We start from the raw sequence: 27,919 nt of genomic DNA on the forward strand, positions 1-27,919 counted from the left end.
AAATATATTATATTTAATACAAATAACTCGGAGGGGCCACAAATGGAAAATACTTTCAATTGAATAATGTTTTTTATTTTTTGACCCGGAAACGAGATTGCCGTCAGACTATAGCAAATAAACTCAGTTTCCCAATGGGCTTTTGGCTGTACGCCTTGGAAATGTCAGCTGACTATCTCACATGACGAACAGTTTTGGTCACTCACTGTGAAAAATATTCAAAGACCATTTTTATACTAGACGGGAGAAAAGTATCGTATACTACGATTGTAGTATTGTAGGATTCTTTCTAGGATTTGAGTCCGTATGGTATCTCCACAAGCCCTAGCTTGCACAAACAAGGACTATACAGTGCAGCACCCGACTCGGTAAATTGTTTTCATCTCAAGTGGCTAAACAGACAAAAGCAAGGAAATACTTACTATAGTGATTATTTGGTAGCATATCTACCTAGATCTATGTAGTCTTGACAATAGCTAATATTCATAGCATTAGCATCCTTTCTCTACAGATATGCCACCAAGGGATGTTTTGATTCTGTTCTTTTTCAGATGAGCTGTGGACCCCTTCAGAAGTTTTTTAACTCACCCATTTCGTCAAGTAATATTACAGTGACACCCTGCAGCAAGCATGGGTCCAGAGGGAAAGACACTCTTGAACATCATAATCCTGGGTTTTGGATTTATGTTCATGTTCACTGCTTTCCAAACATGTGGCAATATAGAGGTATGGTTGAACTGACAAATGATACATACAAATTCAAGCCACACAACTGTAGGGTACCTACAGGGGACGTTGATATTGATGGTGTCAATTGTTTGTCTCATTTCAGCAAACTGTGATCAAGAGTTTCAACAGTACTGAATTCCATGGGAGTGGATACACAAGGTAATTCATTGTGATGCTGAAATACGGTGACTTTGACCTATGTGGCTCCTATGATATAGATTAGAACTGTTGGAAAATTGTAATCCTGTATCTCTCAAAGAGGTCTCCAAAGGTAAGTAATTGAACCTGCCCAGTTTTGGCAACAAAGTTGACTTTCAGTTCTCTACAATATCCCAGTTTCCTGAAGTATTTTGTAAATAACATGCATATGACTGTGGGCCTCGTCTGTGATTTAATTGCTGCTGTTGGCCTTTATGGACATCTTAATGACACCACCCGTGGCAGGCAAACACCAGGCTGTTTGTTGTTCAAACACATCCTTATTGAATAAAATTCCTGCAATTTTAGCCATGTTGCTAACATTTTCTATGAATAGTGGTATTACATTGGCGCAATATCATCTAATTTGTTTTTACACGTGTCTTTATATGTAGCATGGCCATCATCTATGGAGTTTTCTCTGCATCCAACCTGATTGCTCCCTCAGTAGTGGCTGTTATAGGACCCCAGTTGTCCATGTTCTTTAGTGGACTAGTATACAGGTGAGTACACTATTTTGACCTGTCTTTAAATCAACCCACTGTAGCCAATACCTGTTTACAGAACTGTTTATTTATCTATTCTCTCTGAGTGTGCATAAAGTACTTGTTTTCATTAGCTTGTTTGTGATGTTAACACTGTCCAATGTTTTATTTCCATCAGTGGATACATTGCCATGTTCATCCACCCCTACACCTGGAGCTTCTACACAGCGTCTGTAGTTGTTGGAATAGCGGCTGCAAGTAAGAAGACTGTGGTATTCTTACTTGAGAAATAACGACTTGTATTTCCTATCACCACATAACCCTCTTTCTTTTCTCTTTCAATCTCTTTCCATCTGTGGCCTAGTATTGTGGACAGCTCAGGGGAACCTACTCACCATCAACTCTACAGATGCCACCATCGGCAGGAACAGTGGTATTTTCTGGGCCTTGCTACAGTTCAGGTACTTCTTCTTATCAGCATAACTGTATTGATTGCATCACTGTTTACCACAGCTTTTTTACTCTGGTACTGAATCCATGGTGTTGGACTGCCTAAGATGTATCTATCCCATTTTGCAGCTTATTCTTTGGAAACATGTATATTTATTTTGCCTGGCATGGCCATGTTCACATATCAGGTATGTCATCAGTTTTGGTTAACTTTTTACTATAACAATGTAGATATCTTTTGAATGTATTCTACTTAGATTCATGAGTCCTTTCCCCTTTCCTTTGTATAGTATCTAGCATTCCCTAAGTTCCCTTGACACAATGAGGAAATCTCATGTTGGCCATAAATTGCTGACGCGTGCTGTGTGTGTGTCTAGATGAGGATCGCCAGACAGTTTTCATCTCACTCACGGTCATCAGCCTGGTGGGCAGCTTTCTGTTCTTCCTGATCCAGAAGCCGGATCCTGAGGCCACACCCTCCGAGGCGTCTGAGTCACTGCTGCAGACTGAGTCCACGGAGAGTGCCTCTATCGTCGTGTGAGTGCTGTCTGCAGACAGGCTGGGATGGAAAACATGGTCTAGATCTAATGTTAGAGTAAACTAGCATGAGAAAAAATGTCCTTATCTACCCTTTTATTGACCAGAATCACGCATGTTGTCATGCATACATACAGATGTAAAATATTGATATACTAATAGATATGCCATACAAATAGTGTTTGTACATTCTGCACCTGCTGTTGTATGTAAGGTACTTTGTATTCCTCCATAGGCCTGGGTTGAATCTGGATAATCCTGTATTCCTTTATGTCTGGAAAGGCTGTACTTAAGTTTAGTTATGGATTTCTCTTCCTTGCAGAGCGACTCCAGGTCTCGGTTCCCAGGCTCTGGATGCTTTCAGTGAGTCAGAGTTCATTGGTTGCTTCTTACTTCAATCTGTCATGTCAGCAACAAAGGCCCAGAGCTCAGCTGACTGATATGTGCCCTCTTCTTACAGAGAAAGCGTTGCAGTTGTCTGTCACTAAAGAGATGCTACTGCTGAGTATCTCCATAGCATACACAGGTTGGCAAATTCATTCCAATTAATTCAGGAAAAAAAACGGTTTGGACTATTTCCAATATGAGGAACTTCTTTCATTGGATGCTAGTATAGAAATATAAACGGATGCATATTCAATTGACATTGAGTATGTTTAAATGCGTAACCATAGGTTCTATGTGTGTAACTCTTGCTCCTTCTCCACCTTCAGGCCTAGAGTTGACATTTTACAGTGGGGTATACGGGACATGTATAGGAGCCATGACTCAATTTGGGGAGGATGCTAAGAGTCTGATCGGGCTCTCTGGTATTTTCATTGGCCTGGGAGAGATCCTGGGTGAGTTGGTCATTTTTTATCTTCAGTGCTGTTTCGGATCACATGATACACGTGACGTTTGGAAAGCAGATAAAGTGGTTGACAGGAAGGGACTGATGATTCGAGGAAGTCAATGATTCCGTTTCTGCTGTGCCTCTGTTTGTCCAGGAGGAGGTGTGTTTGGGATGCTGAACAAGTGCAACAGGTTTGGGAGGAACCCGGTCGTGCTGCTGGGGCTGATCACTCACTTCGTGGCCTTTTACCTGATCTTCTTGAACATTGCCAGTGATGCCCCTATTGCCCCAGAAGAGGGCACACACCTGCAGGCATACATCACCCCCAGGTACACAGCAAGGACCATGGATTATTATTATTACAACAATTCTATGTACTTTGCATAAGAATGCAGCAGGTCAGGACATGAGCATTATGTTAAGTGTAGCAGTAGTGCATAATTGCATTTGAACTCTATCAGGTTACTGCAGGTTGTGTAATGTTTAATGTCTGTATTAACCTGGGATGTTGTCTGTTCAGTGTTGAGGTGGCGTGGCGTTGCCTTAATTGCTTAACCTGTTGTGTTGTTTGTTCAGTGTTGAGGTGGCTCTGCTGTGCAGCTTCCTGCTGGGCCTGGGGGACAGCTGCTTCAACACCCAACTGCTGAGCATTGTGGGATTCATGTTCCGGGAGGACAGCGCTCCTGCCTTTGCCGTTTTCAAGTTTGTCCAGGTACATTGATATCTGTTAGGCCTACACACACACTATGGTTTGCTGTCTATGGCGATAATGTATTACACTGAATGATTTGAAGAAATATCACATTGAGCTATTTGCTTGGTATATCCCTTGATGATTCCCCATACTTGCTAACCACAGTTGCTGTATTACAGTGGTGTAACTTGGTGCTCTTGTCCTCCGCAGTCCATCACTGCAGCCCTGGCCTTCTTCTACAGTAACTATCTCCTGCTGCACTGGCAGCTGCTCATCATGGTTGTGGTGGGCTTCCTGGGCACGCTATCCTTCCTCGTGGCTGAGTGGGTGGTGGTCTCTAGCCGACGGGACACTGACTATGACAGCATATGACAACCTAGGGGAGGAGGGTGTCACGGTGAGAGGATCTATTCACAGCTGGACGGGTCATCCGGGGAAGAGTTGGTGTAACACCTTCCTATCAACCTAGCTATCCTTTGGAATCCTTCAACTGACCATTTGACTGGCCCACCTCAGCCCCAATAAGCAGAGACTGTAGAAATGCTGTTTTAGCACAGTCATTCACAGCTCTTTTGATTTTTGCCTTTCAAGTGGAAGATACACTTAAATAGTGTATATTTACTTGGAGTGAATCAGTTGTGCACAGAGGAGCCTTTATTTTCATGTTCAATGTCATTCACTGTGCTTCTGTCTTCATGTAGATGTTCAGCTGGTTGGTTTCAATGTGCACCAGTCATTGACTAAGGTTCGGCTAGACTGCTATTCATACCAAGGTTTCCAGTCTCAACATGAATCTTATTATACTACTTAAATTTGATAGAAGAAGAAAACGTAGTACAGTCGATTATTGATAAGCGCACATTGAATATGTACAAACTCTGTTTACATGCAGTGCAGTTTATCAGTTCAAATTCAAATACACTTTTCACTTCTGCATGCTCAGATTTAGTATACACATTTAGAATACTCCCAAGCCATTGCATTTATCAGGACTCCACTGCATCTAGATGCCTTGTAAGATGGCATTTGTCATAAAGGGAGAAATTATCAAGACGCATATACACTAGCTTATTTTAATTTTATTTTTTTAATCTTTATTTAACCAGGCAAGTCAGTTCAGAACACATTCTTATTTTCAATGACGGCCTGGGAACAGTGGGTTAACTGCCTGTTCAGGGGCAGAACGACAGATTTGTACCTTGTCAGCTCGGGGGTTTGAACTCGCAACCTTCCGGTTACTAGTCCAACGCTCTAACCACTAGGCTACGCTGCCGCCCCTTATTGCAATTTAAATTATTTTTGTTATAGTGATATCTGTACGAAATTGTTGAACAATGCTCTAAATGTTATTTCTTTGTCAATATTTGCATCACACTTTCAGAGTATCTGTATTATTCCATAGGTTTTTGTCAAAAGTGGGATCCAAAAGGCCATAGTGTATTGAGGATGATGGCATGGCTGTTGAATGAATGGTGAATTACAAAATGTAGACCAGAATTTTTATGTCTAAACTGCTCTAGGTTATATTGCTCTGTTAAAATGTCACATTGAATAACTCTTGAGCTTATGAGTTTATAAGGCTATGGTTTTATTTAGAACTCACATTGAAACAATGGCCTCTGCACTCTGCAAACATCAAAGCATTTATTTATTGTTCTATATTTTCATCATGCAATTTCGATTGGGACACAAACTGTTTACAGTGTTTGTGCTCCTCCTTGCCAAAAATGTGAAGTCTTAATTCATTAATCATTTCATTCATTGTGTGGATTGCTTAATGTAGAGTTCAGTTCTGTGGCACATGAAAACTGAGTTTGAAGATTGTTCAGAGCCAGAGCTATTTGATGTGAGGCAATAAATAGGATTTTGAGGGAATAAACTATGTGTTTTGGATTATGAACTCGATTTTTTTTATACTTGAATGTATTTACTTAGAATGGCTCCAGGATATGCACGCTTGTTTTAAAAAATTGTTTTATTATAAAATTGTTATTTGGAGCCTTTTTTCGTGTCTGTATGCTCCTTTTTGCATACCTGGGGTGAGAACAGGTGATGCTTTGCATACTTTCTCAACAACACAACCCTTGTCCTACCTGATGAGGATTTGATGCCCGCCGCTGCCTTGTTGCTCAGCAACCAGGGACGCTGTGAGTCACAATGTGGGATGCAATTATTGTGTAATGGAAGGAGGCTACATCCAATCACAAAAGAGAACTGTACTCACTGTCATTGATACGTCCAATACGGTTCTATGGTAGGCGTGAGAGATTAGAACCAAATTGAAACCATTTCTAAAACAAGGTTAGAAATGGCATTGGAATAAGAAACAACCGAGATTGAGTAGCAACGAACAGGTGTTGAAAAGTAACTGTTTGTGGAATATTTAATTCTAATTTACAGACACTTTTTTATTTAGTACAGAAGAATCAAAGTGTATTTTTTTTTGCGTTCGATTCGATTAAAAAAAATATTGTTATTTAATTGAATCATTCTGGCGTTTAATTTTTACAAAATAAGATGGCAATATTGGAAGAAGATATATCTTTCATATGCCTCGTAAATACTGTTTAATAACTAACTCAGAAGTAGTGTGAGACAAAATGTCAGCTGACATTAGTTTGTTCGATTTGGTGAACCTGTCGATCGGGACACCTGAAGTTGGAGCTGTCAACTTTAATGCGTTGCATACCCTCCTCCACGCTATCCTGGGACACCTGAAAATCCAAAATGTGACCACCGGCTGGAGAGAGCAGGATGCCCCGCCACAGGAGCCCCATGGCCCGCATCTGACCAAGTCCTCTAGCCCGTACCATCACATGGAAGAGAAACTTCGGCAGATCGAGAGACAGATGGCCGCGCTGGAGAAGCTTCCTAGCGGTACGGATCTTCTGAGCCGCACTGCCTCAACCACAACACCGGTCAACGACTTGTGGCAGCTGATGCAGCTCCGCCGCAAGGCTCAGGCGAGTGAGGACGGCGTGTCCAAGGTGAGACAGGCTCTTCCTCAAAATGTAATTATTAATATCACACTGTCATCGCTGAGTCATAATTTTATTATAAATTGAAATAATGTCATGCGAGGACAGGTGAAAGTTGAACATTGCTGCTGTGGCAGTGCTGCCTCCCCTGATCAACAGTAAAAACTGTGTTGAAACTCTGATTTGTCCGTGGTGCACAATTTTGCTTGTCATAAAATAGGCGCCAAATTCGTTTTTAGGAATCTGTCAAACAATTTTGTGGTCAAAGAAAAATGGCCACAATGGTCAAGAAATACGATTATATTACAGTTCCACTGGGTATTCTAGACTAGACATCCATCTCGTGGCAGCTGTTAGAGTCTGAGGTTTATTTACAGCAACGACAAGGGGAAGAGATAAAGTTGGGAGGAGAGGGGAAGAATGAGCCAATTGGAAGCTATGGATGATTAGGTGGCCATGAGGGCATGAGGGCCAGTTTGGGAATTTAGTCACAACACCGGGGTTAACACCCCTACTCATACGATAAGTGCCATGGGATCTTTAGTGACCACAGAGTCAGGACAATGAAAGACAGCCCTGGGACACTGAATCTCCTTAGACCAGAGGGAAGAGTACCACCTATTGGCCTTCCAGCAGCATTCTGTCTCCTATCCAGGTACCGACCAGGACCAACTACCTAGTTTCTGAGGCAAGCCAGCAGTGGAATGCAGGGGGATATGCTGCTGGCAAGTGATTCAGCCCCTCTTATCTGTATTAGGTCCTTGAGTGCTTGCTCATCAAAGCCCTGTCCCACAGCTGGGGGCCTGTCTGTGTGGTGAATGGTGAGCATTTCAGAACAGTCAACACTGGATAAGGATATTGATGACAGAGCACAGCACAATAGGTGATGGGCACCACACTGTCTTCTCAAATGACCTCGCTGTGTCTCTGTTCCAGTTTCCAAAGGAAAGGCCACTCCCCAAAGATAAGCACCACTCCTGTGTTCCCAGTGTATGCTGTGGAACAAAATTGAATAGCTGAGTAGTACAGATCACTAGGGGAGGCTGCTGAGAGGGGACGGCTCATTGTAATGGCTGGAATGGAATTAATGGAACGGAGTCAAACGTGGTTTCCATATGTTTGATGTGTTTGAAACCATTCCACCTATTCAGCTCCAGCCATTACCATAAGTCCATCCTCCCCAATTAAGGTGCCACCAACCTCCTGGGGTGTACACGATTTAGAATCAGTATCGGTCCAGTACTTCATACCACACTCTGAACTGTATCTCTGCTGGTATCTGAAATGTCTGAGTTTGAAATATGGACACTAATAGAGACATGACAGTCTGTGTAAATAAAGCAAGTAGGAAGATGAAAGATTGTACAGGACTTAGCTATCTTCACTGATGTTGCCCAGACCTGCCCAGTTAACACTCAGGTGATATGAGGGAGGGACATCCAGTGGGTACAGGCGAAGGTGCCTCTGAAAATCCTCTGAATCATTAATGTACATTTACATTACATTTAAGTCATTTAGCAGACGCTCTTATCCAGAGCGACTTACAAATTGGTGCATTCACCTTATGACATCCAGTGGAACAGCCACTTTACAATAGTGCATCTACATATTTTAAGGGGGGTGAGAAGGATTACTTTATCCTATCCTAGGTATTCCTAAAGAGGTGGGGTTTCAGGTGTCTCCGGAAGGTGGTGATTGACTCCGCTGTCCTGGCGTCGTGAGGGAGTTTGTTCCACCATTGGGGAGCCAGAGCAGCGAACAGTTTTGACTGGGCTGAGCGGGAACTGTACTTCCTCAGTGGTAGGGAGGCGAGCAGGCCAGAGGTGGATGAACGCAGTGCCCTTATTTGGGTGTAGGGCCTGATCAGAGCCTGGAGGTACTGAGGTGCCCCCTCACAGCTCCGTGGCAAGCACCATGGTCTCTGGATGCCAACTGGAAGCCAGTGGAGAGAGCGGAGGAGCGGGGTGACGTGAGAGAACTTGGGAAGGTTGAACACTGACGGGCTGCGGCGTTCTGGATGAGTTGAAGGGGTTTAATGGCACAGGCAGGGAGCCCAGCCAACAGCGAGTTGCAGTAATCCAGACGGGAGATGACAAGTGCCTGGATTAGGACCTGCGCCGGCTTCCTGTGTGAGGCAGGGTCGTACCTGCGGATGTTGTAGAGCATGAACCTACAGCCCACCGCCTGTGTTAGTTGAGAACTGTTGTCCAGGATCACGCCAAGGTTCTCTCTGGGAGGAGGACACCTGATCATGGAACCAGTCCTTCCCCGGGAGGAAGAGCAGCTCTGGCCCTCATCCACACTGATATGTCTGGACATGCAGAGATGCGATTCGCCACCTGGTCTCAGAAGGGGAAAGGAGAAGATTAATTGTGTGTCCTGCTGTGATAGGAGAGACCATGTGAGGTTATGACAGAGCCAAGTGACTTGGTGTATAGCGAGAATCTGGCCCTGGGGACACCAGTGGTGAGAGCGCATGGTGAGGAGACAGATTCTCGCCACGCCACCTGGTAGGAGCGACCTGTCAGGTAGGACGCAATCCAAGCGTGGGCCACGCCGGAGATGCCCAACTCGGAGAGGGTGGAGAGGAGGATCTGATGGTTCACAGTATCTCTAGGCAGAGGAGAGAGAGTTAGCTTTAGCTGTCTGATACAGAGAAGAGCAGTCTCAGTTGAATGACTCTGAAACCTGCAAGAAGGTCATTCTGTCTGACCAAGGACGGCACGTTCAAGAGAATGTATCCTGTGGGTATACTACTGTGGGTCAATACCAGTATCCACTGGCCCTGTCTGGCCTTCTCTGGCTCTGTCTGGCCTTCTCTGGCCCTGTCTGGCCTTCTCTGGCCCTGTCTGGCATTCTCTGGCCCTATCTGGCCTTCTCTGGCCCTGTCTGGCCCCTTCTGGCATTCTCTGACCCTGTCTGGCCCTGTCTGGCATTCTCTGGCCCTGTCTGGCCTTCTCTGGCCCTGTCTGGCCTTCTCTGGCCCTGTCTGGCATTCTCTGGCCCTGTCTGGCATTCTCTTGCCCTGTCTGGCATTCTCAGGCTCTGTCTGGCCTTGGCCCTGTCTGGCCCTGTCTGGCATTCTCTGGCCCTGTCTGGCCCTGTCTGGCATTCTCTGGCCCTGTCTGGCATTCTTTGACCCCATCTGGCCTTCTCTGGCCTTCTCTGGCCCTGTCTGGCATTCTCTGGCCCTGTCTGGCATTCTCTGGCATTCTATGGCCCTCTCTGGCTCTGTCTGGCCTTCTCTGGCATTCTCTGGCCCTGTCTGACATTCTCTGGCCCTGTCTGACATTCTCTGGCCCTGTCTGACATTCTCTGGCCCTGTCTGGCATTCTCTGGCCCCGTCTGGCCTTCTCTGGCCCCGTCTGGCCTTCTCTGGCCCCGTCTGGCCTTCTCTGGCCCTGTCTGCTATATCCCTTAAGACCCCACTAAGACACAATGTCCATAAGTTTCTGCCTCACAACTCATAGCAGCATATTGTATTTCCCGCATACAGGCCCTTAGCCAGGGTTTCTTTCTTCTTACCCCATGGCAGAGGTTATCAGGGGATTGTTGTGGTTGATAAAGGTGTGCTCCGCTGTGACCCCACAGGGTACATGTCCTGGATCTGAGAGGGTAGCGAAAAGTCTGCCTGAGTGGCGCTCTGTGTTCACAGTGGCGTGGAAGGATTCCAGGCCACCGGCCATCTTAGTCAGAGCCAGTTAATGGCTGACTAAAGAGTAACCGGGAGGTAGAGTGGATGGCTTTCTTCCCAATCGCAAATAGCTTCCTTATCGTTGGGACAGTAAAAGTCAGTATACTTACATTATGTTAGTTACTCATTTCCTACCCCTTTTACTAGAGTTTTGCTTGTTGTCAGAAGGGGCTTGTATTTAGGTTGTCCTGTCCGTTACCATTTGCAACATACTTGTGGGTGATGATGACCCAGATGTTGTGGCAGGAACAGGAAGGAGGTTGGGCACTCTGTCTAAACAACATCCTCACAGACCAACAGACAGGGTACTAGGGACATTGTGTCTGAGGAAGATACTGTTGGGGATGTCCCCTGGTTAGGGAGCCCAGCTCCTTTGTGGGAATAGGACGATGCATACATTTAGCCTACTGTTTGCTAATGTAGGCAATTATCATCATTGCCTACATCAGCAAACAGTGAGCGATGATCATCATCATCATCACTCAATATGTCCAATCAGCCTCACGAGGAGCTTTTAAAGTGTCATAATAATCTCATAGGAAATTAACCATACCCTTGACTAGAGGTTGACCGACTATGATTTTTCAACGCCGATACCGATTATTAGAGGACCAAAAAGCCGATACCGATTAATCGGCAGATTTTTTTATATTTTTTATTTGTAATAATGACAATTACAACAATACTGAATGAACACTTATTTTAACTTAATATAATACATCAATAAAATCAATTTAGCCTCAAATAAATAATGAAACATGTTCAATTTGGTTTAAATAATGCAAAAACAAAGTGTTGGAGAAGAAAGTAAAAGTGCAATATTTGCCATGTAAGAAAGCTAACATTTAAGTTCCTTGCTCAGAACATGAGATCATATGAAAGCTGTTGGTTCCTTTTAACATTGAGTCTTCAATATTCCCAGGTAAGAAGTTTTAGGTTGTAGATATTATAGGAATTATAGGACTATTTCTCTCTATACCATTTGTATTTCATTAACCTTTGACTATAGGATGTTCTTAAAGGCACTTTAGTATTGCCAGTGTAACAGTATAGCTTCCGTCCCTCTCCTTGCTCCTCCCTGGGCTCGAACCAGGAACACAAAGACAACAGCCCCGCTCGAAGCAGAGTTACCCATGCAGAGCAAGCGGAACAACCACTCCAAGGCTCAGAGCGAGCGAGTGACGTTTGAAACGCTACTAGTGCGCGCTAACTAGTCAGCCATTTCACATCGGTTACACCAGCCTAATCTCGGGAGTTGATATGCTTGAAGTCATAAACAGCGCAATGCTTGACGCACAATGAAGAGCTGCTGGCAAAACGCAGGAAAGAGCTGTTTGAATGAATGTTTGCTCGCCTTCATCTGCCTACCACTGCTCAGTCAGATACTTAGATATTTGTATGCTCAGTCAGATTATACCAAAGCATGACACGCTAGATAATATCTAGTAATATCATCAACAATGTGTAGTTAACTAGTGATTATGATTGATTGATAGTTTTTTATGAGATAAGTTTAATGCTAGCTAAAAATTTACCTTGGTTTACTGCATTCGAGTAATTCTCCTTGTGGAGTGCAACAAGAGGCAGGCCATTATTGCGTTGGACTAGTGAAAATCTGTCGTAGAATGAGGTAGTTAACCCACCGTTCCTAGGCCGTCATTGAAAATAAGAATGTGTTCTTAACTGACTTGCCTAGTTAAATAAAGATTAAATAAAGGTGTGTAAAAAAAAATAATAACTTGAAATCGGCCCTAAATAATCGGCCATTCCGATTAATCGGTGGACCTCTACCCTGGACCCACCCATCAAAATGTGACAAATACAGTTGATTGTCTCTTTGTTTGTCATTAGCGGTTGGGTTGGTTGCCAGGTTAGAATATTATTGTCCTGTTTACAAGATTTGATAATGTTTTGCCTAATCTCATGTCTCTGAGATGCTTGAGGCGATCAATGAAAAGGTGGTCTCCTCCAGAAATTCCATACACGCAGGTCATATATCCCTTCCACGTTTACAGCTCACTGAACAACCTATTAGTTATTCAGACGATTTTTTGACTGGCCTGTGCAGCTCAGTGGAGTCGCTATGCGTCGTTTCATGTCTGGGTGCATTAGACAAACCCACTGGAACTCTGATCAATACGTTCAGAGCCACCTGTTTCAACTTTGCTTAGTAAACACAACCTATTTCTAATTTGCAACACCCAGAGCACATGTGTGGGTTTACTCTGTCAACAAGGCCTCAGCTGTGTTACGAGTGGAGTGGTTCCATATGGGCAGGGGTTATGTCTGAAAAACATGGATTATCTGGAGACACAGGTCCTACTGCTGCTTTGTAACAGCATATGGATGGTGTTGTCCTAGTAACCTCCCTTGGGGTGAAATGTCAACTGGATGGAGCCATGGAGAGGAGTTTTGGGATCCCTCCTAAATGAAGGGGTTTAGGATCTTCCTACTGATCTTCAAAGGAAGTAGCTTGGGAAATAGTCACGTATATGGCTTTGGTCCGGGGGATTTTGACCTTACTGAGTCCCCTGACCACTTCAAAATTTCACAGAGTCTTACTTTGGGAGATTAGAGAACTGGGCTGAGTCAGTTTCAAGTGTTTTGGGCGTGAAGAGGCTGTGAAAAAGCTTTAGACCTAATGCTAAGAGATCACCATGCGTGTTGATTCACCCTGAATATGGCACAGTGATTTAGAAATGTTGGAGGTTTAACCAATACATTACGGGGAGCTTATATATCGCGTGTGCGACCCTCTATATTTCTATAGGCTACGATTCAGGCATCATAACAGAAACTGTCAAAAGGTCATGATTGTGTTAAGTGATCTGACCAGTGATGTGAGGTTCTTTGAGCTTTGAGTCCTTCGAACACACTCTGTTGTGTTTCCAGTCTATGTCGCTGATCCAGGATCTGCTGAAGGAGATCCAGGACCTGAAGGAGTCCAGAGACGACCTGAAGAAAGAGGTCAAGAGCCTCCAGAACCAATTTAACCAGGTCAGACACACATCCATACTGGCAAAGTGAGGAGGGATTGCAGATAGATAACATTTGGCAACCTTTCTCATCTCCCTCATTAATCTACAGTAGGGGGATATACCCAGTGCTCATCACTAGGGAATCCTTCTCCATCTCACCACCCCACACAGTGGTGAAATATAGAGTCATGTAGAGCCCGATCCACCCTGGCCCTGGTCCCCTCCCTCCATCCCTCTCTGTAGGGGACATGGAGTCATACAGAGGGCAACAGCATCAAAGAGCCACAGCTTATCTCTGGCAACCTGGCCTGTCACTCACCCCAACAATAGAGTGAGGATAATAGGGATCATCCTACATGTCTGTTTCCAACTGGTAGCATGACGTTGCTCTGGGTATTTTTGGGTTCCAGCTGAATATGAGTGAGCTGGTTGACAGAATCAACGAAGTGGAACAGTACTGCCACCGTCTGGACAACCTGGACTCTGCCACCGTGAGTTGGAACTGAGGAGACTACTTTCCAAGCTCAGAAATTATATACTACATTGTTAAGAGGAGACAAACAATAGTTTAGTACCGTAGTAGCTAACTAGTAAAAATAGGTTAATCATGACTTCCTCTCTTTCTTGTCTTCTCTCTATCACAGAAAGAGCTGCAGGACAGAGTTGGGCGTTACCCAGACCCAGACGAGCTCATCCAGTGTGTGACCTGGGACATCATGCAGACCACCTTGGTTAGCGAGCAACAGAATCTGCAAAAGGCATGTCTTATGTCTTGCTTGAAAGAGCGAGATTCCTTTATCAAGCAATCATATACAAGACATAGGAATAGACATTAGCTTTGTGTTGATGGTAGCTATTTCTCCAATAGGAAATCAAGCACTCAGTCCCTGTCCCCACATCAGTTGTCATGACCACCATGACTCCTTTCAGCGTCTCTGCCAATGCCAATACTGGAGCTGCTGCCTTCACTCCTGGCACTGTCACTGCCAGCCAGCATGGGGGGGCGCTGCCCCAGCAGTCCCTCTCTGATGCAGCTGCTGCCTTCACTCCTGGCACTGTCACTGTCAGCCAGCATGGGGGGGTGCTGCCCCAGCAGTCCCTCTCTGATGCAGCTGCTGCCTTCACTCCTGGCACTGTAACTGTCAGCCAGCATGGGGGGGCGCTGCCCCAGCAGTACCTCTCTGATGCAGCTGCTGCCTTCACTCCTGGCACTTTAACTGTCAGCCAGCATGGGGGGGTGCTGCCCCAGCAGTCCCTCTCTGATGGAGCTGCTGCCTTCACTCCTGGCACTGTCACTGTCAGCCAGCATGGGGGGGCGCTGCCCCAGCAGTCCCTCTCTGATGGAGCTCTGATGGTGGGCAGCAAACCCCTGTCTCGTGTGGCCAGCGGGGCAGAGCGTTACCCAGAGACAGTGGAGGCCCTGAGGGACGTGGGCAGGCTCAGGGAGAGACACAACACCCTGGAGACCAGAGTAGAGCTGCTGGAAGCAGGCAAGGCTGACCAGGCCCAGCTCCAGCACCTCCGGGAGCTCCTACCTGACATGGGTAAGATAACAATGTGGAGATTGGATAGTGTATGGCTATTCTATGTTTTCTTTTACTGAATGATGTATTTTGTGTGGGATGACCATTTGTGTCCTGAATGTGTAGGGGACAGGGATGTGCCTGACAATCTGTTGGATCAACTGACTCATCTGAGAGTTCTGGTTGACAGCCTGATGGGTGACAGAGCCAAGGTGAGCGAGGAAGATGTACGCACGCACGCACACGCACACACACACACACACACATTGTTGATGGCCCCATGTCCCTGTCAAAGCTGGGAGAACTGGAGCAGCTGATTCTGAACATAGGAACAGTTCAGGGCTCAGAGGGAGGCTCAGAAACAGCCAAAGGGTCAGACAGTGAGGACTCCTCTGACTCTCCTAAACAAGGACAGCTCAGACTGCAGATATTATACCTCAGGTAAACAACGACACATGAGCACACAGGAAGGCTAAATAGAAATTATAGATAGTTTTTTATGGAAGCTACATTTGATATCATTTGGTAGTCTAAGTAATTTGTAACACAGGAGGTTGGCGGTACCTTAATTGGGGAGAACGGGCTCGTGGTAACTACTGGAGCGGAATCAGTGGAATGGTATGAAATGCATCAAACACATGGTTTCCAGGTGTATGATGCCATTCCATTTGCTCTGTTCCGGACATTATTACGAGCCGTTCTTCCCTCAGCAGTTTTATGGCCAGTTGAGATGTGGTAGTTTTCCATTGGAAGAGAGGTGGTGGCCTGCTCCTCATGGCCTGGTGCACCTGTTCCACCACTCTGTGTTCAGGAACGCAGTGCAGAAAGTGGAGGAAGAGGTGCTACTGCTGAAGACTGAGAACACATCAGCCAAGGCTGAGCAGAAGACCAAGAAAGACAGACAGCTACAGGATCAGGTTAAACAGACCAGACAGACCAGACAGACCAGACAGACCAGACAGACAGACCAGACAGACAGACATTCCAGTGCATATAGACATTTGAATACACTGTCAGGTCTAACACCAGAGTGTAAAACCTTCAACTGTAGAATATAGCTGAGACAGCATCATCCATAATGTAGCAGCAAGTGGCCCCTGATGGCCCTCATACTGCCCTCTCACCGCAGATGGACAACCTGCGAGGCATGCTGGAGGACATGATGGCGTCCTCCTCCTCGCTGCTCTCCCAGAGCCTCCAGCAGGAGCCCCAGGGGTCAGAGCAGGGCCAGGGCAGCGGTCAGGCAGGCGGGCAGCAAGGCTCCACGTGCCCCTCCTGCTCTGTAGATGTGAGCAGGAAGGTCAGCCAGCTGTTCCAGCGCTATGAGAATCTGCAGGGCCTGGTTAGCAGATTCATGAATCAGCAGGGAGGAGGCAGACCTGGAGCAGAGGTACTATAGGCAGGGCTAGGATAGAGGATGAAACAGAATACCAAAGGGTTTCAATGAAATAATGGGTCTGTTATGTTGAACCCTGAGGGAGGGATACGTTTAGAGATGATATGTAAGGGAAGCTCTATCAGGGCAGCAGTGTGTTAAGGGAAAGGAGTGTGTCAATGCCAGGCTCTCCATGGCAGTGGGGCCATGGCTGTGTATTACAGACATAGAACCCTGTCTCTCTGTGTTGTTTCTGCCAGAGCTCGGAGCTGATGAATGACGTTCAGGGAGCCATCATGCAGCTGCAGGCTGAGTGTGAGAAGCTCCACGGCACAGCCAACCACCTGATTGAGGAGCACGGCCAGAAACAGGTCCACATCGACGTGAGTCTGGGAGGGAGGGCCATAGGGGAATAGGAAATGCTCCATGCTGTACTTCTGTTCCAAACCACAGAATAATGTCTTTCTGTCACAGCATCTGTACAAGTCCATGGAAGAACTGGACGAGAAGAAAGCTGACAAAGAGCTTGTGGAGATGGAGATTGAAATCGTAAGTCTCTCACCACAACATGGCATAGTTTATCTTTCCCTCAGTGTGTTATACTCAACTCAGGCGAACTCTCACAAGTTCTCATGTTGATGTTAGTCTAGACAAGCTTCCACAAGTCCATTCAAGACCATAGGGGTATCTACAAATCCCAACATGCTCAAGTTCACCTGTACCAGCCCATGCGAAACCCTACCAAGGCCATAGAAGTCACCACAAGCCCATACGTGTCCATACACAAGTTCATACACATATGTATTTATCCCTACAAGCTCACACAGGTTTCACCTAATCCTTACAAGTTAATACAGGTTTCACCTAATCCTTACAAGTTAATATAGGTTTCACCTAATCCTTACAAGCTCACACAGGTTTCACCTAATCCTTACAAGCTCACACAGGTTTCACCTAATCCTTACAAGCTCACACAGGTTTCACCTAATCCTTACAAGTTAATACAGGTTTCACCTAATCCTTACAAGTTAATATAGGTTTCACCTAATCCTTACAAGCTCACACAGGTTTCACCTAATCCTTACAAGCTCACACAGGTTTCACCTAATTCTTACAAATTAATACAGGTTTCACCTAATCCTTACAAGTTAATACAGGTTTCACCTAATCCTTACAAACTCACACGTTTCACCTAATCCTTACAAATTAATACAGGTTTCACCTAATCCTTACAAGTCCATACAGGTTTCACCTAATCCTTACAAGCTCACACAGGTTTCACCTAATCCTTACAAGTTAATACAGGTTTCACCTCACCCCTACAAGTCCATACAGGTTTCACCTAATCCTTACAAATCCATACAGGTTTCACCTAATCCTTACAAGTCCATACAGGTTTCACCTAACCCCTACAAATCCATACAGGTTTCACCTAATCCTTACAAGTTAATACAGGTTTCACCTAACCCTTACAAGTCCATACAGGTTTCATCTAACCCTTACAAGTCCATACAGGTTTCACCTAATCCTTACAAGTCCATACAGGTTTCACCTAATCCTTACAAGTCCATACAGGTTTCCACCTAATCCTTACAAGTCCATACAGGTTTCACCTAATCCTTACAAGTTAATACAGGTTTCACTTAATCCTTACAAGTTAATACAGGTTTCACCTAATCCTTACAAGCTCACAGAGGTTTCACCTAATCCTTACAAGTTAATACAGGTTTCACCTAATCCTTACAAGTTAATACAGGTTTCACCTAACCCTTACAAGTCCATACAGGTTTCACCTAACCCTTACAAGTTAATACAGGTTTCACCTAACCCCTACAAGTCCATACAGGTTTCACCTAATCTTTACAAGTTAATACAGGTTTCACCTAACCCTTACAAGTTAATACAGGTTTCACCTAACCCCTACAAGTCCATACAGGTTTCACCTAACCCTTACAAGTCCATACAGGTTTCATCTAACCCTTACAAGTTAATACAGGTTTCACCTAACCCTTACAAGTTAATACAGGTTTCACCTAACCCCTACAAGTCCATACAGGTTTCACCTAATCTTTACAAGTCCATACAGGTTTCACCTAATCCTTACAAGTTAATACAGGTTTCACTTAATCCTTACAAGTTAATACAGGTTTCATCTAATCCTTACAAGCTCACAGAGGTTTCACCTAATCCTTACAAGTTAATACAGGTTTCACCTAACCCTTACAAGTCCATACAGGTTTCACCTAACCCTTACAAGTTAATACAGGTTTCACCTAACCCCTACAAGTCCATACAGGTTTCACCTAATCTTTACAAGTTAATACAGGTTTCACCTAACCCTTACAAGTTAATACAGGTTTCACCTAACCCCTACAAGTCCATACAGGTTTCACCTAATCTTTACAAGTCCATACAGGTTTCACCTAATCCTTACAAGTTAATACAGGTTTCACTTAATCCTTACAAGTTAATACAGGTTTCATCTAATCCTTACAAGTTAATACAGGTTTCACCTAACCCCTACAAGTCCATACAGGTTTCACCTAATCTTTACAAGTCCATACAGGTTTCACCTAATCCTTACAAGTTAATACAGGTTTCACCTAATCCTTACAGGTTAATACAGGTTTCACCTAATCCTTACAAGTTAATACAGTTTTCACCTAATCCTTACAAGTCCTTACAGGTTTCACCTAATCCTTACAAGTTAATACAGGTTTCACCTAATCCTTACAAGTTAATACAGGTTTCACCTAATCCTTACAAACTCACACGTTTCACCTAATCCTTACAAATTAATACAGGTTTCACCTAATCCTTACAAGTCCATACAGGTTTCACCTAATCCTTACAAGCTCACACAGGTTTCACCCAATCCTTACAAGTTAATACAGGTTTCACCTCACCCCTACAAGTCCATACAGGTTTCACCTAATCCTTACAAGTCCATACAGGTTTCACCTAATCCTTACAAGTCCATACAGGTTTCACCTAACCCCTACAAGTCCATACAGGTTTCACCTAATCCTTACAAGTTAATACAGGTTTCACCTAACCCTTACAAGTCCATACAGGTTTCATCTAACCCTTACAAGTTAATACAGGTTTCACCTAACCCTTACAAGTCCATACAGGTTTCACCTAATCCTTACAAGTCCATACAGGTTTCACCTAACCCTTACAAGTCCATACAGGTTTCATCTAACCCTTACAAGTTAATACAGGTTTCACCTAACCCTTACAAGTCCATACAGGTTTCACCTAATCCTTACAAGTCCATACAGGTTTCACCTAATCCTTACAAGTCCATACAGGTTTAACCTAATCCTTACAGGTTAATACAGGTTTCACCTAATCCTTACAAGTTAATACAGTTTTCACTTAATCCTTACAAGCTCACAGAGGTTTCACCTAATCCTTACAAGTTAATACAGGTTTCATCTAACCCTTACAAGTTAATACAGGTTTCACCTAATCCTTACAAGTTAATACAGGTTTCACCTAATCCTTACAAACTCACACGTTTCACCTAATCCTTACAAATTAATACAGGTTTCACCTAATCCTTACAAGTCCATACAGGTTTCACCTAATCCTTACAAGCTCACACTGGTTTCACCTAATCCTTACAAGTTAATACAGGTTTCACCTCACCCCTACAAGTCCATACAGGTTTCACCTAATCCTTACAAGTCCATACAGGTTTCACCTAATCCTTACAAGTCCATACAGGTTTCACCTAACCCCTACAAGTCCATACAGGTTTCACCTAATCCTTACAAGTTAATACAGGTTTCACCTAACCCTTACAAGTCCATACAGGTTTCATCTAACCCTTACAAGTTAATACAGGTTTCACCTAACCCTTACAAGTCCATACAGGTTTCACCTAATCCTTACAAGTCCATACAGGTTTCACCTAACCCTTACAAGTCCATACAGGTTTCATCTAACCCTTACAAGTTAATACAGGTTTCACCTAACCCTTACAAGTCCATACAGGTTTCACCTAATCCTTACAAGTCCATACAGGTTTCACCTAATCCTTACAAGTCCATACAGGTTTAACCTAATCCTTACAAGTCCATACAGGTTTCACCTAATCCTTACAAGTTAATACAGGTTTCACTTAATCCTTACAAGCTCACAGAGGTTTCACCTAATCCTTACAAGTTAATACAGGTTTCACCTAACCCTTACAAGTCCATACAGGTTTCACCTAACCCTTACAAGTCCATACAGGTTTCACCTAATCCTTACAAGTTAATACAGGTTTCACCTAACCCCTACAAGTCCATACAGGTTTCACCTAATCTTTACAAGTTAATACAGGTTTCACCTAACCCTTACAAGTTAATACAGGTTTCACCTAACCCCTACAAGTCCATACAGGTTTCACCTAATCTTTACAAGTCCATACAGGTTTCACCTAATCCTTACAAGTTAATACAGGTTTCACTTAATCCTTACAAGTTAATACAGGTTTCATCTAATCCTTACAAGTTAATACAGGTTTCACCTAACCCCTACAAGTCCATACAGGTTTCACCTAATCTTTACAAGTCCATACAGGTTTCACCTAATCCTTACAAGTTAATACAGGTTTCACCTAATCCTTACAGGTTAATACAGGTTTCACCTAATCCTTACAAGTTAATACAGTTTTCACCTAATCCTTACAAGTCCTTACAGGTTTCACCTAATCCTTACAAGTTAATACAGGTTTCACCTAATCCTTACAAGTCCTTACAGGTTTCACCTAACCCCTACAAGTCCTTACAGGTTTCACCTCATATTTACAAGTCCATACAGGGTTCACCTAATCCTTACAAGTTAATACAGGTTTCACTTAATCCTTACAAGTTAATACAGGTTTCACCTAATCCTTACAAGTCCTTACAGGTTTCACCTAATCCTTACAAGTCCATACAGGTTTCACCTAATCCTTTCAAGTCCATACAGGTTTCACCTAATCCTTACAAGTCCATACAGGTTTCACCTAACCCCTACAAGTTAATACAGGTTTCACCTAATCTTTACAAGTCTATACAGGTTTCACCTAATCTTTACAAGTCCATACAGGTTTCACCTAATCCTTACAAGTTAATACAGGTTTCACCTAACCCTTACAAGTCCATACAGGTTTCACCTAACCCTTACAAGTTAATACAGGTTTCACCTAATCCTTACAAGTTAATACAGGTTTCACCTAACCCCTACAAGTCCATACAGGTTTCACCTAATCTTTACAAGTTAATACAGGTTTCACCTAACCCTTACAAGTTAATACAGGTTTCACCTAACCCCTACAAGTCCATACAGGTTTCACCTCATCTTTACAAGTCCATACAGGTTTCACCTAATCCTTACAAGTTAATACAGGTTTCACTTAATCCTTACAAGTTAATACAGGTTTCACCTAACCCCTACAAGTCCATACAGGTTTCACCTAACCCTTACAAGTTAATACAGGTTTCACCTAACCCCTACAAGTCCATACAGGTTTCACCTAATCCTTACAAGTCCATACAGGTTTCACCTAATCCTTACAAGTCCTTACAGGTTTCACCTAATCCTTACAAGTTAATACAGGTTTCACCTAATCCTTACAAGTCCTTACAGGTTTAACCTAATCCTTACAAGTCCTTACAGGTTTCACCTAATCCTTACAAGTTAAAACAGGTTTCACCTAACCCCTACAAGTCCTTACAGGTTTCACCTAATATTTACAAGTCCTTACAGGTTTCACCTAACCCTTACAAGTCCTTACAGGTTTCACCTAACCCTTACAAGTCCTTACAGGTTTCACCTAATCCTTACAAGTCCATACAGGTTTCACCTAACCCTTACAAGTTAATACAGGTTTCACCTAACCCTTACAAGTTAATACAGGTTTCACCGAACCCTTACAAGTTAATTCAGGTTTCACCTAACCCTTACAAGCCCACACTAGTACTGCCATAGCCCTGATGGCATCTCCTCTCTTCCTGTAGAAAGCAGACAAGCGTGCCCTGGAGACCAAGGTGAGCCGCATGCAGTTTGACTCCATGACAGAGGAGCTCAACACCATGTTCCAGGAGCTGCTCAGCAAGATCACCGGCCAGGAGCAGGACTGGCACAAAATTGTCGACAAAATCTCCACCGAGATGGAGTGCAAGGTGGGACGGAGCAGGAAGTTACCCTGCTAAATGGATGTTTATATAATAGGCCTACATGTCCATTGATACATCCCATACGTGTTATTACTATCACCAATACATATATCTCACAAGTCTGTATGTCACACGTTTTTAAGTGTTTTACGAACGTGTTTATAGTGACAGATACCATTGTTTGTAAAAAATCTCATGGAATGTCTGTCTGGTGTGTCTGGTGGTAGTTTATATCTTTGGGATCCCTGTAGTACATCTGTTGTCTATCTGTGTAGCTGGACCGGATTGAGCTGGATCCTGTGAAGAAGCAGCTGGAGGACCGCTGGAAGAGCATCCGTAAGCAGCTGCAGGCCCAGCCTGCCCCAAAGGAGGACGACGCTGCAGGCATTAGGAAGTAAGTCACATGTCACTGGTCACAGCCAGGCCCAGCCTGCCCCGAAGGAGGACGACGCTGCAGGCATCAGGAAGTAAGTCACATGTCACTGGTCACAGCCAGGCCCAGGAGGGATGATGGCTGGATAAGTCCAGGTTCCTCTATGGAGTTCTACATGATCATGCGTTCATTGTCTTCCTTATGTTTAGCGTTCATTTTATCTCTGTCTATATTCTGTCTATATGTCTATGTTCTGTTTGAATACTGTTGTTTACTCACGGTGTATGTACAGTATATACTGTATTCTGTTCCTAATATACCTACTACTGTACACACTATTTTCCTTCCAAATTATATACTGTCTATACACACCACGTATTTATATTCTTGATTCTGACACATGCTCACTCTGATATATCTACTCAGGATTGTTAATTGGACTTGTTCTGTCATTTCTTGTTTGTTTGTTTCCTGATTGTTTGTGTATTTGTATTGTATTTGCTAGACATTCTACTGCGCTGTTGGAGCTAGAAACAAAAGCATTTTGCTACACCTGTTATAACACCTGCAAATCTGTGTATGCGACCGATAAAGTTGGATTTGATTTGTCTTTGTTACGTCCCTTTCATAGACAACTTGTGGCAAGGTTCCACTGCATCTCCTGCGACCGCCCAGTCGATATGCTTACCCCAGGACCGTAAGTAAATGATAATAATGTCCTATTTTTATACAGTACACACAGACATTGTGGAAATTGAAATAATAGGATTATGGGGCTGTTTATTCACCTACCTCTCTTTCTTCTTTCTCTCTCCACTGGACAACAGGCATTTGGTCACCCTGCCCTCCACTCCTGGCCTACCCTCCCACAAGTCCAACCGACCGTACACCATCTATGAGCTTGAGCAGGTTCGCCAGCATTGCAGAAGGTGAGAGCAGACAGTCAAAAACATCACAACTGAAACTCTTACTTGGCCCCGATTTTAACCAGCAGGGGGTGCCAGTGTCCCAATATCCAATATACAGTGTAGTCGACTTTATCCTACCCCAAAGACCTAACACCCACACTAGATCAGCCAGAAGTGTTCGATAGTTACAAGTGTCTGACATTAGCCAGCTCTCCCTCCATCTCAGCCTGAGGCCAGGCACTAACCACAGCCACTTTGAGATGGCCAGCTCCGAAAGGGCCATGATGCAGGTGCAGCGGATCCACACCATGATGTGTAGGCAGATAGAGAGAGTGCAGAGCCACCTATCTGGCCCAGAGCGCACCTACAGCCAGGGGGCTCTGAGGGAGATCGGGAGCTCCCGCTATCCACACATCCTGAGCCCGCTGCAGAGGACCAGTCAGTGTCTGCCTAAGCAGTGAGTCAGTCAGTCAGTCAGGCCAGGGTCAGGCAGGGAAGCCGGGAGCACATGTATTGAAACAGGGGAAGGACCAAAAAGTTGTCCATATTGCTTTGTTATGGTTTAGAGAAGTGTCAGGGAGGCAGGGTGACCAAATTTAACTACAAACGATAAATACTGTACTGTCAGGTCTTTTTAAAACCTCTAGAAGTGTTCATCTTCCGACCTTCAACCTCCACTCCTGTGTCCATCCTAGCGAGCGCATCCCTGAGATGGCGGACTACAGTTACCTGGCCATGTCCCGGAGCTGTGGAGGCAGCCACACCGTGACCTACCCCAACCGCCGCTACACCCGCCTGCAGCAATTCAGCCACTTCATCCAGGCTGAGGAGGAGACACCGCCCATCTCCAGCTCCCCACTGCGCATTCAGGTGAGTGAGACCAACCTCACCTACTGTGGGTTACTGTACTGACAGACAACTAGACCACTGCCAGCCCATAGGCATACACCTGGTCAATCACATTTGTTGAGCCATTTATACAAGTTATCATGTTGAGTACAGAGTATATTTGAGGTGTATTTGACAGTTGTTAGGTATGCAAATATTTGACCTTGTCCTTGTGTCTATTGGTCAGCCGGAGGAGGTGGACATCCTGGGATTGGACGGACATATCTACAAGGGCCGCCTGAAAAACAGATCGGTCAAGACTGTGGATGCCAGACTACCCACCATCTTTCCTAAAGACGGTACAGGGTTCTGGACTGGGATTATATTCAGCTCTACTCTACAGTACTGTGTATTTTTAGAGTAGAATTGCATGTATTGAAAAGAAAATGGAATCTGGACAATTGTGAACAAAAGCTAGACTACTTAATTCATGTTACTCAATTCAAGCAACTGCAGTGCAGTAAAACCATTCCCACTGGTCCATTTTGTGTTTTTATGCCATCGCTCCAAAAAGTCACCTAATGTTAAGTGTGACATGACTGCATGCTGTGGGCAGCTGTCATGGTCCGGGCCTGGGAGAGAGGTGATGTCCAGACTCCAGTTCTGACTCCTCATCGACAGTGAAACACACTTCCGAGGATTCACTGTCACCCCTGGGCCCAGTTACACAACGCGTCTTAAGATGATGATCACACCGTGCCGTCTGTCCAGGCCCCAACTGCCCTTAGCCTGTTTCCTCTCTCTCGCTCCCTGGACCATGTGTCCAGAGTTGGGCTCGCAGTGCAGGGATGCAGGGATAAAGAGTAAAGTGAAGTGTGGGGAGGAAGAGTGAGTGGGGACATCATGGTGAAGGGTCAGGAGAGAATGGGGAGGAGACTGAAAAGTTAGGTTGGGTTGAGAAAGAAAGTGGGCTGTTTGGTTGGGAATGAGAATTTGAGGAGGGATACAGTACAGTGTTAAAGTGGTGTATGATGAAGGATTAGGAACGAGGGTCTGGAGAAGGACGAGGGTGAGGAGATTTAGGGAAGGAGAGAGGAGCTTAGTTTATGGGAGGGGGTATTTTACGAGGGTTTAAGGAAGTGAGTTAGCAATAAGAATGGGCTGCACTGGGGTTGGGGGAGGGGCTCTGGTTGGTGTAGTGTTCCACACTGGAAAGAACCCAATGTTACTATGTTATAGAAGATCAGGCCTGGTGTCTGTAACAGACTGTAAATATAACCTGGGGTAACACTGCTTGCATGCCATCATTTCTATCTTAATATCCTCTTCATCTGTTCATACAAATCAAGCCCTGAAGGAAGAATGAGGGAGATGTGCTGTCCTGTTTTATGCCTGGGATTTGGTGTTGTGATTCCCAGTAATTTATGAGACCATTGAATGAGTCAAAATAGTATTGAAAGAGTATTTTGCTCAAGACTTGGAAGAAGTTGTATGTCTGGTATGGGTGTGTAGGTACAGTATGGCTATGGTTGTGGTGGGGTCCTGTCGTTCCCATGTCAAGGTCGCGATGTGACATTGCTGTTTTAATGACAGCAGGCATGTGCAAGAGCAAAGACAAGATCATGCGCTCCCAGTTCCAGAAGCCTGGCTGCACAGAGCCGGGCTGTGTGACCCCTGTGCGACCCCAGAGTGCCAAAACCCAGCGCAGCCGCTCAGGTAGGTCAACACCAGTGTCATTACCCATTTGCAACATATAAACCAATTTCACCAACTGGAATAGTGATTACTATGGAATTGTACTGAAACAACACTCACATGGAAATAGCATTCTTTTTTTTGCGATTGCTGCTGTGCAGCTGTTAAGGTTGATTGTATAGCAGACACCTGAACCCTAACCCCTGACCTTTTCCCCCTTGCCCCCCTTCCCCCCTTTATCTCCCCCAGCCTCAGGCAGCTCTGTGCGAGACCGGCCCATGTCTTCTTTAGGCTGCCTGTCCCAGGCTACCCTTCCCCAGAGCTCGTCCCATGCTGACACCACCAGCGAGCTGCTGCAGCAAGATCTGGAGCTTCACGTGGACCTGAGCCAGTCTGAGGTCGAGCCCGTCATCATCCTGTAGGGGGCGATGAAGAGCCCCACACACCTTATTTTAATAAACCGTTTACAGCAGCACCAGGAGGGTATCCTGGTCTCCATTTTGTAATGGAGCATACAGACGTTGTGAAAATCAAGTCTGATATTAGTCAGTTAGGTTATTTATGGATGGTAATGGAAGAACACAATTCTAGGACCTATGAACACTGTTTCAATGCAACAAAATAGCTGAGTCACAAAATAGCTGAGTCACATTTCCAAGGTGTAGCTTTACAGGTCAAATACCTTACGTGTGGCTTCATTACGATTTTGGTTTATGATGCCTGATTTTCAATGACCTTCATAGAGAAGCTTTCAGGCAGGTGACCTCAAATACCAGACTGTTTGGATGCAGAACAATACCACCATGGAGCAATTCGTTTGACATATAGGGTCTTATAGAGCAGTATCATTAAGGGCTTGAAATGTCTTCCCTCTCACAGACCCAGTTTCTGTAACGTCTGATTCATTGTGTATTAGTGTCTCAAGTTGTTTCATCACATGTTAAGAGGAAAGCGTGCTGTCATTACCACAAAAATGTACCCCTGTCGTGGACTCATAACAATGGTAGCCAGCCACCTGCATCTATTGGGGAAGCAAAGCAGCCAGGGTTGTAAAATCGGCCCAGATGGCATTCCCTTCGAATGTCACCGTGCCTGTGTCCAGTTACAGCAGTCTCCTGGTGTCTGTGTGTTTTAAACAAGGGTGTTCGCTATGTGTGCCTCACTCTGGCATAGTGTATCATTTTTAACCATGGCACAGCATTGGGTATCATAGCATACTTTTAGCGTAGCGCCATGTCAGCACTCAACTGCAGTTGTCCGTGGGCCGGGGCGTGGCACGGGGAGGGGGGGGGGACACAGTTCAAAAAGCCTGTGTGAATGTAGGACAGGATATGAATTAATAAACTTGAAAGGACAAACTGTACTGTCATTGAGGAACGGGGTGACTGTTTCCTAGAAGCAGGGGCTTTGCTTACACACATTTTGTGTCAATGTGAAATATGATTTATATTTATCTATCCATGCTTTACACACCCAGTGGCCAGTTTATT

General features: G+C 44.6%; 2 protein-coding genes across 3 annotated transcripts; both read left to right on the plus strand.

Moving 5' to 3' along the window:
* Positions 1–182: 182 nt before the first annotated feature.
* On the plus strand, positions 183–5,825 carry LOC124015580 (UNC93-like protein MFSD11). The gene is made up of 14 exons (XM_046330919.1): positions 183–368; positions 552–726; positions 833–888; positions 1,323–1,430; positions 1,591–1,670; positions 1,777–1,873; positions 1,992–2,050; positions 2,240–2,399; positions 2,722–2,762; positions 2,860–2,925; positions 3,113–3,238; positions 3,386–3,560; positions 3,808–3,943; positions 4,136–5,825. The coding sequence occupies exons 2-14, from the start codon at positions 631–633 to the stop codon at positions 4,295–4,297; spliced, it is 1,362 nt and encodes a 453-aa protein (XP_046186875.1). The 5' UTR covers positions 183–368; positions 552–630; the 3' UTR covers positions 4,298–5,825.
* Positions 5,826–6,237: 412 nt separating this feature from the next.
* On the plus strand, positions 6,238–27,693 carry LOC124015579 (uncharacterized protein C16orf96-like). 2 transcript variants are annotated; one of them, XM_046330917.1, is made up of 16 exons: positions 6,238–6,912; positions 13,490–13,594; positions 13,986–14,066; positions 14,220–14,333; positions 14,444–15,119; positions 15,225–15,310; positions 16,734–16,856; positions 16,948–17,022; positions 22,467–22,631; positions 22,901–23,019; positions 23,630–23,695; positions 23,826–23,927; positions 24,602–24,776; positions 24,982–25,093; positions 26,328–26,450; positions 26,679–27,693. In XM_046330917.1, the coding sequence occupies exons 1-16, from the start codon at positions 6,526–6,528 to the stop codon at positions 26,849–26,851; spliced, it is 2,682 nt and encodes an 893-aa protein (XP_046186873.1). In that variant the 5' UTR covers positions 6,238–6,525; the 3' UTR covers positions 26,852–27,693. The 2 variants fall into 2 exon arrangements, with proteins under 2 accessions (XP_046186873.1, XP_046186874.1); XM_046330918.1 differs by having other exon boundaries at positions 26,331–26,450.
* Positions 27,694–27,919: the final 226 nt, after the last annotated feature.

This window comes from Oncorhynchus gorbuscha, linkage group LG26 (assembly GCF_021184085.1).
Source record: "Oncorhynchus gorbuscha isolate QuinsamMale2020 ecotype Even-year linkage group LG26, OgorEven_v1.0, whole genome shotgun sequence".
Taxonomy (NCBI): domain Eukaryota; kingdom Metazoa; phylum Chordata; class Actinopteri; order Salmoniformes; family Salmonidae; genus Oncorhynchus; species Oncorhynchus gorbuscha.